Source organism: Sinocyclocheilus grahami, unplaced genomic scaffold, assembly GCF_001515645.1.
Source record: "Sinocyclocheilus grahami isolate Dianchi unplaced genomic scaffold, SAMN03320097.WGS_v1.1 scaffold849.1, whole genome shotgun sequence".
In the NCBI taxonomy this organism is placed as follows: domain Eukaryota; kingdom Metazoa; phylum Chordata; class Actinopteri; order Cypriniformes; family Cyprinidae; genus Sinocyclocheilus; species Sinocyclocheilus grahami.
The window spans coordinates 46080-60973 of NW_015506028.1; the positions used below are offsets into that span (position 1 = coordinate 46080).

A 14894-nucleotide genomic window follows, 5' to 3' on the forward strand; every position below is an offset into this window, starting at 1 on the left:
TTCCTAGTTATGCGCAGATATAGAAACTTTAAGGTTTTGGGCCAGTAAGTAAGTTTGTTTTTAGATTTAGATTTTTGACAGTAAAGACATCTACAAAATATTTCTATTTCAAATAAATGCTGTTATTTTGAACTTTTTATTCATTGAAGAATCCTGAAAAAAGGGTATCACAGTGTCCACAAAAATATGAAGCAGCATAGCCGTTTTCAATATCGAGATCATAAGAAATGTTTCTTGAGCACCAAATCAACATATTAGAATGATTTCTTAAGGATCATGTGACACTGAAGACTGAAAGCTGAATAAATTAAATACATTCAAATAGAAAACAGATATTTTAAATTGTAATAATATTTCACAATATAAACAAAAACGCTTAAAAAAAAAACACTGACCCCACCTTTTGAATGGTAGTGTACATAAACTGTGTACATAAATTGGTGTATATTAAATAATAAGCTTTTGGTGTGGCCAATAATTAATTTGTTTTTCAAAACTGTATAAAAAGTAATATAACTTTCTTAATGCCAAACAGATCTCTATTTTTTTTTTAAATCATCCTTTGATGATGTATTGAACACATCCAATTTTCTTCATTATAAGGGTGCTAATATCAATTCGGTGCAAAAAATTTAAATAAAAAACTAAAATCCTGTCTATCTGTCCTCTGTCATAAGAAACACAATTCATGACTGATTGATATAAGTAATGAGACTGAGACATTTTGAGGGCTTTTATACATTAATATCAGCTGATATTAAAAACATTATGTATATTAAAAATAAACATTTGTAGGTTGATTCCCCCCAAAAGGTGTAAACCAGAGCAGCCACACTGAATCAACCAATTGCCTGAGACTGGACTGAGACAGCCATTATTTTTACAATTTCATGTGGTGACGTTTTTAGATAACTCCATCCATCTTTCTTACCAGTCTCCGGATTTCCCTCTCGCTCTCGCGTTTGATTCTCTGGATCTCCTCCTGATGAGCTTGATGGGCCACTCTGAGATCGGCAGCTTTGGCTCTGTCGGCCTGCACAGCATTGGAGAGCGCCTCCTCTGCCTGCCGCCGTGACACCTTCGCCTCCTGCAGCTCCTGCGTGAGTCTGAGCTTCTCTGCCTCGTAGCTTCTGCGGGCCTCCTCTCGTGCCTCCTCCTTCAGGGCACTACGTAGCTCGCTGCTGGCTCCGTCCCGTAAAATACACACCAGCGCCTGAAGCCGGGCCAGTTCTGTCTCGCGGAGACGTGCCGCCCGGGCCAGCTCGGTCTCGTGTTGCCGAGACAGGCTCTCTCGTGTGGCCACCACCTCTCGCTGCTTCTCCTCATGGAGCTTGACGCGGAGTTCAGTGAGAGCGACCGAGTGCTTGTGCTGCTCAGTCTCTCGTTGGGCCCGTAACTCTTGCAAACGTTCCCGTAATTTACCCACCTACAAGATTGAGAGACGAGGTTATTTCACAGGACATTAACCAAGGTGAATATTGGCATTCACATTACGGTTCTCATAATGCCACAAGTTCACCAAAGAGTTTCTATTGCTTCTTCAAGTCTGTGATTACTAAACCCCATAAAAAATAAAACCACTTTATCGAATTTTGCACTTTTAAGTAGCTAATAGTCAAATACAGGAAGACTCCAAAGTCTTTATCTTAAAAAAAACAGAGAGAGAGAGAAGAGAGAGGTGCTCAAAATACGGTATTTAAACCTTGTTTTTCAAGTAGTGCAGAGTTATTATTGTTAACTAAAACTATTAAAAACCTTTTGTTTGCTGAAATAAAGCTAAAATAAAATAAATATTAGATCAAAGTTAAACTAAACTTTTTATTAAACTTTAAATTAAATTTAAAAAATAAAAATAAAATGAAACTATAAAAATAGAAATGTTGCCTTGGTAACTGAAATAAGTTGAAGTTGAAGCACTAAACTACTGACTGTAAATAAACTACACACCTCACGCACCGGATGCCATGCGCGAGCTCAAGGAAGTTGGACATAGTGTTGTATTAGATGTAAAATATGATATAAATACTGTTTGGTTTCTCGCACAAACCGATTGTTTCGTGTCTTAAGACATCAATGTGTCGTCACGAGCCGCAGGGTTTAATTTGGATTTGTCTGTGCATTTTTGTTTTACTCTCATAGATTTTGTTACCATTGCCATGCATTATACGACTGATAGACTGCAACGGCTGGACTTAAAAATCATTATTTGTGTTCTACTGAAGAAACAAAGTCACCTACATCTTGGATGCCCTGGGGGTAAGCAGATAAACATCAAATTTTCATTTTTGGGTGAACTATCCCTATAAGACACACATGAAAATGTCATTGCTTGCATTACATGAAATAGCAAACCAAGTTGCATCTGCATAATAACAACCACAAACAGCACACGTTAAAGTCTGACTTAAGTGTCTAAATACATTTTTGGGCTGCATACATTCCATACAGGCCAATAGTGCATATGCAAAACAAATTTACAAATGTCCCACCCTAGGAAAACAAACCAAACTCACTGAAGTAAACCACTACCAGAGGACACGGAATGAAAACGATTACAAATCTACCTTGTTCAACATTTCTGCTGACCTTTGAAACTATTAATGCCCTGATATCTTAAACTTACATAAAGTTGTAATCTAAACAGGCGGAGATGAAACAGCAGTGTGTTATCTCAGCATATTCAAATTAATGAAGCTGCTCGCTGGTCATGGGTGAATGCATGTGACCATACAAGTCTGTCCTATGGAGATACGCTTTAAAGCGTTCTCAGTTTAGAGTTAGAGTAAGCAGATTAAAATGTTCAGTCTATATGGTAAAAGAGCTCTATATAGATGCAGGACAGGTTTCAATTGCTAAGGGAAGTTCTGTTAGGGCGTAACAGCTATGTTGCCAATGTAAATGCTACAGTGTGTTTGGCAAGGAGGGTTGTGACAGTAATGTGCAACGTCCGGGATCTTATTGAAGCCACCCAGCAAAATGTAATCAAATAAGGAACCGCAAAGAAACCCAAGCACAACAGCAAGTCGAGCACTGGCTTTAGACCTGCATTTGACGGTCAGACATAATCAACCAGGGCTGCGTTTACCAAAAGCATCGTAAGCCTAAGTACATCGTAGACCGATTGCCACCAATGGAGCTACGATCAACTTAGGCTTACGATGCTATTGGGAAAAGCAGCCCAGGTCAACCACATTTGAATGTTACATTAATCAGACAAAAATTCCAGGGTAATCACCATAATATCATATTTAGAGCTTATTTATTACAGCACTGTACACCTTCAGAAAAAAAAGGTACAAAAGCTGTCACTGGGATGTTACCTTTTCAAAAAGTACACCAATGTACATTATTTACCCTTAAAAACTGCATATAAGTACCTTAAAGTTAGTACCATTTGAAAGTTAAAAACTGTGATATTGCCCCTTTTTTCTGAGTGTAAGTAACTTGGTATTTGCCAACACATTAAAAAATAAATAAATAAAATATAATAAATAAATAGATTAATAAACAAAAAAACAGTACAATTAAATTTTTTCCCTACAATTACAAAACAAGTACTTATTTAATTTTAAACATAGGCTATAAAAGGCAACATACAGAAATATTAAATCAGTGTTCTGGCTTTCAAAAAAAAAAAAAAGAAGAAGTAAATTGTATAATAAAAGTAAGACATTTAACAACTTGCCCTGATGTGATGTTTACAAAAATGACTTTTGTCCTGAGAACACAGTTCAAGCTTTCTGTTAAAACCTTCCATTAAGCTTCCATCTGCGTAAAGTTAGAGTAAGTAGATTAAACAATTTCAGTCTATGTGGTAGAAGATATCTATAAATATGCAGAACAGGTTTGAATGGCTAAAAAAAAAAAATTGTACTTGATCTCCCTTAATTATATAGTTAACCCTTTCCCATGGCAAGATTATGAAGACCTTTTGGAGGCCCCCTTTACCTCTAACAACCCCTAGTAGCAGATGACATCCTGCTTTAAACAGCAATTGTAATTTGGATAAAACAATTAGAAAATGTGTGCTGTTGTAGGCTGACATTTGAAGACTAAACACAGCCAGTGGCTGGTCAGGGATCTACAGCTCAGAGGCCCCGGGCCCTGTTGCTCATTCGAATATCCAGTCCTGGTCTGGTCAGTGTGGGTTTATCAAATTCATATGATACCCAACAATAATAGTTCTTGTTCTTGGAGAGAAAAATATGATACGCAAAGAAATAGTTTACTCAAAAATGAACATTTGCTGAAAATTCTAAATTTTTTTAGTTTTTAGTTTTTTTGTTCATCAAAACAGATTTGGAGAAATGTAACATTACATCACTTGCTCACCAATGGACCCTCTGCAGTGAATGTGTGCCGTCAGAATGAGAGTCCAACCAGCTGATAGAAACATCACAATAATCCACAAGTAAATGACATGACTCCAGTCCATCAATTAGCGTATTGTGAAAAGCTGCGTGTTTGTAAGAATCAAATCCATCATGAAGGCATTTTAACTTTAAATTCTCACTTCTGGCCACAATACGAGTCATTACTAATGCTTCCTACAGTGGAAAAGTCCCTTAGTTGTCCTCTCACAAAATCCACTGACATCTTTGTTTAGAACAGTTTCGGTGCTTGATCTGTGCATATTTCTCCCCTGATTGGGACTATTCATTTAAACAAACCCAACAAGCACAACAAGCAAGTCCGAAACTGGCTACAGACCAGCATTTAAACAGAATCAAACCAAAATTAGCCACATATAACAATTTTAAAAAATTTATTAATAAATGCAGTTTGACTACACAATTATGAATCAGAATTATTCTGAACAGCAAACATACAAAAATAATATAACAAACAGATATTACCAGTGTTCTGTAAATTATGTAATTTTATCATGCACACTTGATGCCTAACAGCTATATGATGATCAAAAAATATGATGGACAGAATTTACAAAAATATTCCATTTTGAAGACGGTTTTGAACTGGGCATTTAAAACCACTGATAGAGAAAACACACATGTGGGCTAGACCTATAGTGACAAGTCCCCTGTGTGACAACTAGCCCCATTCTTCTCTATTCTGAAGCTAAGCATGACTAGAAAAAAATTATAGATTCATAGCCTGCAGAAATGCTCTCAACTTTTCGAGGCCTGGAAATCACGATTCCACAATTCCGCGTTATTTCCAGTTTTTCCCATCACCGTGGGAACCCAGTAAGCAGTGCATCCAGAGCCACAGAGGCAGACTTCTCGACTGCATCAGCACCGGGCGGCCACAACCACACCCACAGCACCAGCCATCACAGACCCACTGCAGCTCAACATCGCCGATCATCAAAGCGCAGCACAACACATCAAACAAACCGCCGGGTGACTGACAGCGCTGCGTCATCATGATTGACAGCCGAAAGATGAAAGAGAATCGGCACCAATCAGACGTGTTTCAATCTGGAACTACACCGTTTACAAAGCGTCACGAGGACAGATGTCACGGTTACATTAAAGAACCAAATGCTATGAATTAAATATGGGTGTGTGATGTTGCAAGGGATGAGCGCGGCGGGCAAGACCAATAAACTCTCTCCGGTGAAAGGGATGAGACTACCAAATTAGTTCATTACGCTCATACAACCATGCGCATTAAATTATTCATTCATTTCATAACAATAAAATACCACGTAGCAGTGTGTGTGTGTGTGCTGGAGAATCAAATGGACATGTGCAGTGATCCAGGTTATAAATGAACATTTGTTCGTACGATCCCCAGTAACTTGCCGTGAGCGTCTCAGGTGTCTGCGGTCCAGAAGGCCGAAAATGTGTCCTTAATTCCGCTCTGTCCGGAGAAACACGGCATCTGAGAGCAGTTGCGGAAGTGTAGATGAGGGCGGTGAGTGTTGATGCTGTTATAGTGGTGACAGGCAGCGTTACATTAGTCTCCACTACACATGCAAGAGAAATCCGGCAGCGAATTTTCGAATCCTACTACTGTGAAGGTCTCGTGTTTAATATTCATGAGCAACGCCCTCGCTATTGGAACAGAGCGGTGCAGCGTCACCGGTAAAAATAAACAAACAAACACTTAGGCCTATTATAAGAGACAACTTACAATAGTGCCCAGTTCTTTCAGATATTGGTTGTTTCAAATAAGAGATTAAATCGGGTAATAAGTCATAAAAGTAGGGAGAGAGGAAAGTGTGGTTATAGCATGAATGAATGAATGAACATAGTCATTTTGTAGCACCACCAGCTGCTGCCGTGTAAGGGGAGGGAGGAGCGTGGGGTTGACAGTGGGTCTTTGCTGAGTGAAGTGGAAAATCAAGCTCAGCCCCAGAAACATCACTAAAATGCCATCATTCTGACCTAGATTTCCTTGTCTGCTTGCCTCTTTCTGTCTCTTCTTGTATACTGTACGTATGATTGAGTGCAGTTAAACAGACATTACAGCATGCATGATTAACACCATATGTGGGCCACTTCCCCGGGCCACTTCTCTCTCTCTCTCTCTCTCTCTCTCTCTCTCTCTCTCTCCATTCACAAAGATCAGAGCATAAAATCATGAAAGTATGACATAACAAAAAATATATCTTCAAAAACATATTTTGGCAAAAATCTGGCAAAAATAGTAATCTCATAAATGGGGGGGCAGATGTAACACAATATATACTCTTAAATTATCATATTTTCTACATTTGAGTATTTGTGTCCTTGATATTGTATACACAAATGTAATGTTTCAAATGCAGTGTTGGGGAAAGTTACTTTTAAAAGTAATGCATTACAATATTGCATTACTCCATAAAAAAGTAACTAATTACGTTACTTAGTTACTTTTTTGGGAAAGTAATACGGTGCGTTACTTTTGCGTTACTTTTTAAATCTGGACAGGGCTTGCTTGTTTGTTTTTAAAATAAAAAAAGTTCTATTTTTGGCCAATATAAAAGCCTTTTCACACCAAAAGTGAAATGAATAAGCCTCAGGCTGAAGGGAAAGTACATTTACATCCGTACAGTAGAATGCAGAAGAAGACATTTCAACAATTTATGTACTGTATGTCTGCTTGTTGATTATTTTTTGTTTGAGTGTAACTTTACTTTCTGTTCTGCCGGTCAGTAGTGAAGGTGACACGGCTGAGCAATGATAGAATGACAGCTCAGCCTGTTCGCAAGCAGTGTACAAAATACACTGTTTACAAATCATTTACCTTGGTAACAACCATGGCTTTCATTGTATAGTTTCCATGAAATTCAGTAGTACTTATTTCAACTACTGTAAAATCATAATAAATTCATGTGGGTTCTTCCCAAGAATCTTTCAGAATTCCCTTGTTGTTTTTTATGACAGTCATTCTTGGGAAGATGGTGACATATCATGGCTGTGACAAAGGAAATATTAGGATTTCAAATATTATAAAACTAAAACTTAGCAGAGGCTGTCTGACACTGATGTACTCTGCAGAGGTGAACTGTGGCAAGGGGGTCGTTTAGAGTGACCGCTGATATCCCCTGATTTTATTACATTTTATTGAATGTCTGACGGTGTTGACAAAAAGTGGGAACGCAACTTTAAAATCTTATGAAACATGCATGTGTCATTAAAAACAACAACATTGCTTTGATAGGAGATATTATTAAGTGTTGCTTTTGATAAAACAAGTTCTTTTTCATCATAAAATTTTTTTTTTAATCCATTTTATTGCATATGAATGATTGAACACTTCTCTGTGGACACACTGTTTTAGACGTAGTGAGTGGACATTAGGAAACACAGATTTGGTGTAATAATGAGAAAATTAAATTGAAGGTGATAATTGTGTTAAATACATTCTATTATTAATCCCTCATGACATTTAAAATTGAAAATATTTGTATTTTTTAAAGCTAATAGCTGTTACTCTTGATGGACCTGTTTTGTCCCACGTCTCAAGAATGACAAGTTTCAAGTCTCAAGTTTCGTAGTAGTCATAAATAATAGTAACAGTACGGTATTGTACTGGAATCAATAGTTACCATAGCATACTTTTAAATTAACGTGTGAATTTGCTTTTTGTGTAATAAAACCTCCTTTTGGGTCTTAAAATATAGTCACTTAAAATACTAATTAGAAATAACAATAAAATGCAACTTAATGTAATTTAAATTGTATGGTATATTTTAAGTATATTTCTCATTATATATTACTTTATGTTATGTTGTGTTATGTGATATTTCCTCCTGTCTATTATGGCAGCGGGATTAGCTGGAAAGGAGAAGTAGGACTTTAGGATTTCAGAAAAAAATACATAAAAGAAAGATAAAAAGAAACTGGTGCAGTTAATAACATACAGTAATGAAAAGATAACTCGCCATTATTTTAAAAAGCACTTATCACAAATTTTGTGTCTTTTTGTTTTAGGCTTAGAAATGGATGCCTCTCTTCTTGAATCTCCACTGCCATCCCCAGCATCACCTGTCCCCACAGCTTTCTCTGCATCTGGGCACACCATTCATCCAGTGTCCTCTTCTTCAATGCCTAGTCCTTCCCCTTCAACAATGACTTCACCCCCACATCACGCTTCACAGACAGGTCGATCCCAGCTGAATGCAGCCAGCAATTCCCACACTGCCTTTCCAGGACAATCATCTTTTCCTCTACAGGGTACAGATTCACTCTATGTTGGATAGCTCAAATGTCACATACTCCCGTGCTGGTATTCCCCAAGTTCCTGTGTCATTAATCATTGACTCATGAGTTCAGATCTAATATTACACATTCACCAGTGTTGTTATTATTAACAAAAAATATAAAAAATAGTTTTCAGTAATTGAAATAAAGCTGAAATGAAAAAAAATCAATGATAAAGATTAGACATTTAAAAACGTACAATTAAAAATGTCACCACAACTACTCAAATTACTAAAACTGACACAAAAACAAATGAATGCTAAATTTAAATATTTTAAAAATGATTTTTAATTACTAAAACTTAAAAATTCAAATGAAAACAAATGTTTAAGCTAATTAAAAATATTTATAAAAACTACAATATATAAAAATAATACTACAATAATGCTGACATGCACAAAACTAGTCATAAATAGTACAATACAACATCCAATTGCCATTTGAAGAGCACTGATATGATGTCAGTTGTCTTAATGCTTTTCTTCTTTGTTTTCTGCTTTTAACTACCAAGAAAGTGTAGTACACTCAGCTGCATTTAACACATCCGTTGATATGCAATGACTACCTTGCCTGAACACACTGATCTGCTTTGCAAACATTTGCAAATAAGTTGGTGTACGTAGTCAGTCAAAAAGGTCTGATTTGAAAAACAAATGTGTGTACAAATCTGCTGTGTGAACATCTTTAGTATAAACTGGATTGGTTTGCCACTATACATATTTGTTGTGACAGCATAATATGAATATGTGGCTATTTGTATGTGTGCTTCTTTTCATTTTCTAGGGGAAATCCCAGAGGAACTGAGCATAGATGATCTTAAACAGAGGGCAAAGAATGGAGACACCAAAGCACAGACGGAGGTCTGAATGCAACAAACACACAACACGTCTTTATAGTAATTAGAAAAACTTACACTGTGTTTTTGGACAGATTGGCAGATATTACCTGAGATTAGCTGAGCAAGAAGATGAGGAAGTGAATTCTGTTACTGCCGTTACATGGCTGCTCCAGGCGGCCAAAAATGGACGGAAAGATGCAGTGAAACTGCTACAGCGCTGCCTGCATGAAAGAAGGGGTAAAGCAGATACTTATTATGATATCTAGATTATAAAGATATGACATCCCTTTGCCTGTATTGAATTTATAATGGATTTGTGTGTGTGTGTGTGCGTGTGTGCCAGGCATCACAGCTGAGAACAGAGAGGAGGTGTGTTCCCTGGCATGTGAATCTCGTTTTCAGCGCAGTGTAAGGAAAGCAGCTCTGTTAATGTACTGGAAACTCAATCCAGAGAGGAAGAAAAACATCACTGCCGCTGAACTTCTGGAAAATGTGAGCCAGCTCAACACTGAGACAGGTGAAACATCAGCAATCTGTTGTTGTGATCAACCAGTTTGGACAATGTTTTGTCATTACCGTTGTGTTGTCCCCAACCTGTATGCTGTTAGAATTTATAAAAAATGTGACCCTGGACCACAAAACCAGTCTTAAGTCGCTGGGGTATATTTGTAGCAATAGCCAAAATACATTGTATGGGTCAAAATGATTGATTTTTCTTTTATGCCAAAAATCATTAGGATATTAAGTAAAGATCATGTTCCATGAAGATATTTTGTAAATTTCCTACTGTAAATATATGAAAACTTAATTTTTGATTAGTAATATGCATTGCTAAGAACTTAATTTGGACAACTTTAAAGGCGATTTTCTCAATATTTTGATTTTTTTGCACCCTCAGTTTCCAGATTTTCAAATAGTTGTATCTCTGCCAAATATTGTCCTATCATAACAAACCATACATCAATGGAAATCTTATTTATTCAGTATAATCTCAATCTCAAAATGTACCCTTATGACTGGTTCTGTGGTCCAGGGCCACAAATGAAGAATCTTCATGCAGTTATTTTCAATAAATCAACAGTGTTGACTGTAAATATCTCCAGAACATTTAACATGCTTGTGTGTCCTCCTCCTCCTCTAGATGGTGCTCCCAGCAGCCCTCTCTCAACCCCATCACAGAAACAAAAAAAAGTTTTGGAGAGTTTGTTCTCAAGAGATGGTGTTTGCATTGTGTTATCTTTCCTTTAGAGTGTATTATTTTTTAGACTTTTATTGCATATGTGGTCATATGCATATCATATTCCTAATTTGTGTGTCTGTTCTCTGGCAGGGGTTGATTATGTTGGTGTAGAAAAGTTTGTTGAGAATACTAAACAATACGCTGAGGGTATTTCCCCAACTCCTGCCATGGAAGGGGTCGCGGGTGATGACGATGATGAAGGGCCAGTAAAGAACCCAGATGAACTACCTTTGCATCAGAAGGTGTTATTACATTTCTGCTTAAATCTATGTATGTGAAAACTTGGAGAGCTGACTCATTGTGTACTGCCTATATGGCCAGCTGTCCACACAAATGGTATCCTAACCAAAGTGGAATCTCCTAAGTAATTGATGTTAGATGCTTTTCACAGACAATAGGCATTGATTACACACAGGATGTTGGCTAATGTGCCGATACATGAAACACCTATTTATTGGATGAAATGATGCATCTTTAGTTTGGTAGAAAACATTACTTATACAGTTATTAGCAATGCATGTTATTCTGTGTCACACAATCGGACATTTAGCATGTTCAACATCATCAGTGTTAGAGCATTTCCCTATAAATAATGGTTCACTAAGAAAACAGTGATCAAATATTAAAGTACAACACAAAAAATAAATTTTAATAAAGAGTATTATCTGTATTTCTTGTACATGTTGTTACCTAAAAGTAGACCACATGTACATGATATTTGGAATTCTCCATTTTGCAGACTTAATGTAGCAATCAAATCAAATTGTTAATTTTAATGGGACAGTTCATCCAAAAATAAAAAATTGTCTTTCCAAGTGGTTTAATACGAGTCTTCTGTCACTCGCTTTATAAGATAAACAGATATAATTTAGGCTTTTGATTCACATACAAATGATAGATTGGATGACTGATCAACGCGCAGACATAGAGCACATGAAGTACATCCACAGAAGCTAAAAAATTCTTGCTTGATGCACGAAAACCAACCTCATGTGGTTCTGTATCAAGCAATTAAACATTTTGGTTGTGTGGATTTTCAATGGATAGGCAAAAATGTATGTTTCGAGAATGAATGAAAGTTTAGAAGGTTTGGAAGACAGTGACATGTTCATTTTTTATTTGGGCTAGATTATCGCTTTAATGACAACAAATGTCTTAATATTTCTGAGAGTTGACATCACTATTATTTAGTAAAGCAGCTCGCTATGTTTTGAGACACAGCCAATGTTATAGTGTACTAAAAATAATTTTTGGCTAAACAAATAATTTTCTTCACACCCACAGGTGTTGAAATTTCCTCTTCATGCAGTGATGGAGGTGAAAGAAGTGTTGATTGACTGGGCGTCACGTGCTGGCATGCAGTGGATTAGTGCCCTCATACCTACTCATCACATCAATGCCCTCATCTTCTTCTTTATCATCTCCAACCTAACCCTGGAGTTCTTTGTCCTTGTCATTCCCCTCATTATATTCTACCTCTCCTTCGTGTCAATGGTAATCTGCACGCTCCGAGTCTTCCAGAACAGCAAGGCATGGGAGAACTTTCGAGCCCTGACGGCCATGTTGTCTCATTTTGAGCCAGGGATCGACCTTGAGCAGGCCGAGTCCAACTTCACATGGAACCACCTTGAGCCATATCTCTACTTCCTCCTTTCTGCGCTTTTCCTCATCCTATCGTTTCCTGTGGCAGACAGGTCCTGGTTGCCATGTTCAGAACTGGCTACGGTTGCAGTCTTTTTCACTGTAAGCAGCTACTTAAGCCTGCGACCAACAGCGCAGCAGCATGCCAAATGTGCCCTGCTCTCCCAGGTTGCCTCTACCATTTCTGCATTCATGAATCAGTTGCTGGGGGGCTGGGTGGGTCGTATAGTTGGTGGTGCTTGGTTTAGCATCCACCTTGGTAATCAGTTGGTACTGCATGTGGGTGTGCCTTGTGTTCTGTATCTCTACGTCCTCTACCTGTGTTCGCGTATGGCCACAGCAGGTGGTGCACGTGGCACCTACTGTGTGCTGCTGCCTTACCTGGTGTGCTTCATCTGGTGTGAACTGTCCGTCATGCTGTTGCAAGAGTCCACTGCATTGGGGCTTATGCGCACAGCTGCGGGCTACCTCCTTTTCTTCTTTGCTTTGCCAGTGCTATCATTGGCTTTTGCAGCCATAATTCTGGTGCAGCTAGTGCAGTGGTTCCTCGCACTGGAACTGATCAAAATGGTTGTAACGGTATGCGTTTGCGTGCTGCCTGTCCTGCTGCGCTGGTGGACACGTTTTAGTGTGTCGCCCTTGGCAGTGCTGCGCTCTTTGCGGCATAGCAGTGTGGTCAAGTTGATCCTTGTGTGGATTTCAGCTCTGGTGCTCTTCAGCTGGTTCTACGTGTACCGTTCGGAGGGGATGAAGGTATACAACTCCACCCTGACTTGGCAGGAGTACAGCAACTTGTGCGGTCCTCGTGCCTGGAAGGAGCGTAACATGGCACATGCTCAGATCCTCTGCAGCCACTTGGAGGGACACCGGGTGACGTGGGAGGGCCGGTTTAAGTATGTTCGCGTCACTGAGATTGAGAACGGTGTGCAAGCTGTCATCAACCTTCTGCCCGTCTTTATAGCAGACTGGGTTCGATGTCTATATGGTGAGGAGTATCCTGCTTGTGAAGAGACCCAGACAGGACCCGCTGAACCACTGTGTCAGCTCAAGGCCCTTGCAAAGCACAAGTGCCATGTCAAACGTTTCGACTACTACAAGTTTGAAGTAACTATGGGGATGCCGCAGAAGGGGCGCAATGGGGCACAAGATTTGGATGATGCGACCAAAGACATTGTGCTGCGGGCTAGTAACGAATTTCGCCGCGTCCTTCTGGCACTCGGCTCAGGTAGCGTGGTGGAGTTCAGCACGGTACTTGAGGGTAGACTGGGCAGCAAATGGCCAGTGTTTGAGCTCAAAGCCTTGCGCTGCAAGACATGTGCCTCACCGCTTGTACCAATACAACGACAGGTCAAGATCGAGCAGGACTGGAGGGTTAACGCCAGAAATGCCTTTGCATTCGCCTTCAATTTCCTGTTCCACCCTCTGCTCTCAGCTGAGGTGGACGGTACTGTAGCTACTACAGATGTATCTGTGTGAAGCTAGTTTTGACCATTGGCATACACTGTATTATTAGACTGAATTTCGAAGTGCAAGGAGATTATTGATATTTGATCAAGTGCTTTTGATAAAAGCGCTATTAAAACGCCAGAGGCGCTGTCATCTTGTTTTGTCTGTTCCAAGTATGAAAGTGAATGGCTTTCTGTAGCACCTACAGCAGAGGTGCCCATTTCTGTTCCTGGAGGGCCACAATCCTGCAGAGTTTAGCTCCAGGCTGCTCCAACACAACTGCCTTGAAGTTTCTTATAATCCTGAAGACCTTCATTAGCTGGTTCAATGTGTTTAATTAGAGTTGAAGCATGAAAGTGGTCCTCCAGAAGCAGACTTGGACACCCTAGCGCTACAGAAACCAAATAAAATACCACTACAATCCCTAAACGATTTAATCACCCTTTAACTATTTAATCAAATGTTTGGGAATATGAATATGCATATCATGGGGAAATTGAAAGCCATGCCTAAATTTCCAAAAACCAGTGCATCTGGACTCACTAATTTTTTTTACAGTGAGAGGTTACTGTACATTCACTAGCTTTCCCATGTTTTACTGATTATAGGGCTTTTGAATGTCTGATATTATATTTAATTTAGTTGATGTATTGGAAGATAATTCATTACTATTTGGGTGTGTGCATGTGTGTGCCTGTATTTTATTGTTATTATGCCTTAGATTGGTTCAAAAGTATCTTTTGAAGATTTAGGTAACTTACATTTTAGGGCATATAGAACAAATTGGAAAACGATTAATGATTTTTCTGTGAAAATACTGTATAGTACTATAGAAGTTTTTCTTAGACATGCCTAAAGATCTTTTTATTTTCTATAAGGGATTGTTATTGTCATAACATGATCATATATATATATATATATATATTAAGATCTATTTGAGATTTTAGTAGACATTTCAAGCCTTAAACATTGCTGAAAAGATATTTGATTGTTTGTGGCTGCATTGAAGGTACAATCTGACCAGTACATTGCACAATATTAAAAACACTGTATGTAGTGACTGAATTTGTCCTGT

At 38.5% G+C, this 14894-nt stretch overlaps 2 protein-coding genes across 3 annotated transcripts in view; one reads left to right on the top strand and one right to left on the bottom strand.

The window, feature by feature from the left end:
• The window catches only part of LOC107562935 (janus kinase and microtubule-interacting protein 1-like), a 27271-nt gene extending 25768 nt beyond the window's left edge, over positions 1–1503 (bottom strand). The window contains exons 1-2 of the mRNA XM_016247693.1: positions 1495–1503; positions 932–1426 (exon numbers count right to left, since the gene is read on the bottom strand). Coding sequence (XP_016103179.1) covers positions 932–1426; positions 1495–1503 — 504 coding nt within the window. The remainder of the gene's footprint in view (positions 1–931; positions 1427–1494) is intronic.
• Positions 1504–8267: 6764 nt separating this feature from the next.
• Positions 8268–14553, top strand: LOC107562941 (wolframin-like). 2 transcript variants are annotated; one of them, XM_016247701.1, is made up of 7 exons: positions 8268–8645; positions 9438–9514; positions 9585–9729; positions 9836–10009; positions 10634–10711; positions 10823–10974; positions 12017–14553. In XM_016247701.1, the coding sequence occupies exons 1-7, from the start codon at positions 8393–8395 to the stop codon at positions 13847–13849; spliced, it is 2712 nt and encodes a 903-aa protein (XP_016103187.1). In that variant the 5' UTR covers positions 8268–8392; the 3' UTR covers positions 13850–14553. The 2 variants fall into 2 exon arrangements, with proteins under 2 accessions (XP_016103187.1, XP_016103188.1); XM_016247702.1 differs by having other exon boundaries at positions 8268–8627.
• Positions 14554–14894: the final 341 nt, after the last annotated feature.

What these genes read in the sequence shown, in the direction of transcription:
- LOC107562941 (XM_016247701.1), top strand. Translation starts at nt 8,393, where the DNA reads ATGGATGCCTCTCTTCTTGAATCTCCACTGCCATCCCCAGCATCACCT. An exon ending in CTGCCTGCATGAAAGAAGGG is followed by an intron (nt 9,730 to 9,835) that starts GTAAAGCAGATA and finishes CGTGTGTGCCAG; the next exon opens with GCATCACAGCTGAGAACAGA. An exon ending in AACTACCTTTGCATCAGAAG is followed by an intron (nt 10,975 to 12,016) that starts GTGTTATTACAT and finishes TCACACCCACAG; the next exon opens with GTGTTGAAATTTCCTCTTCA.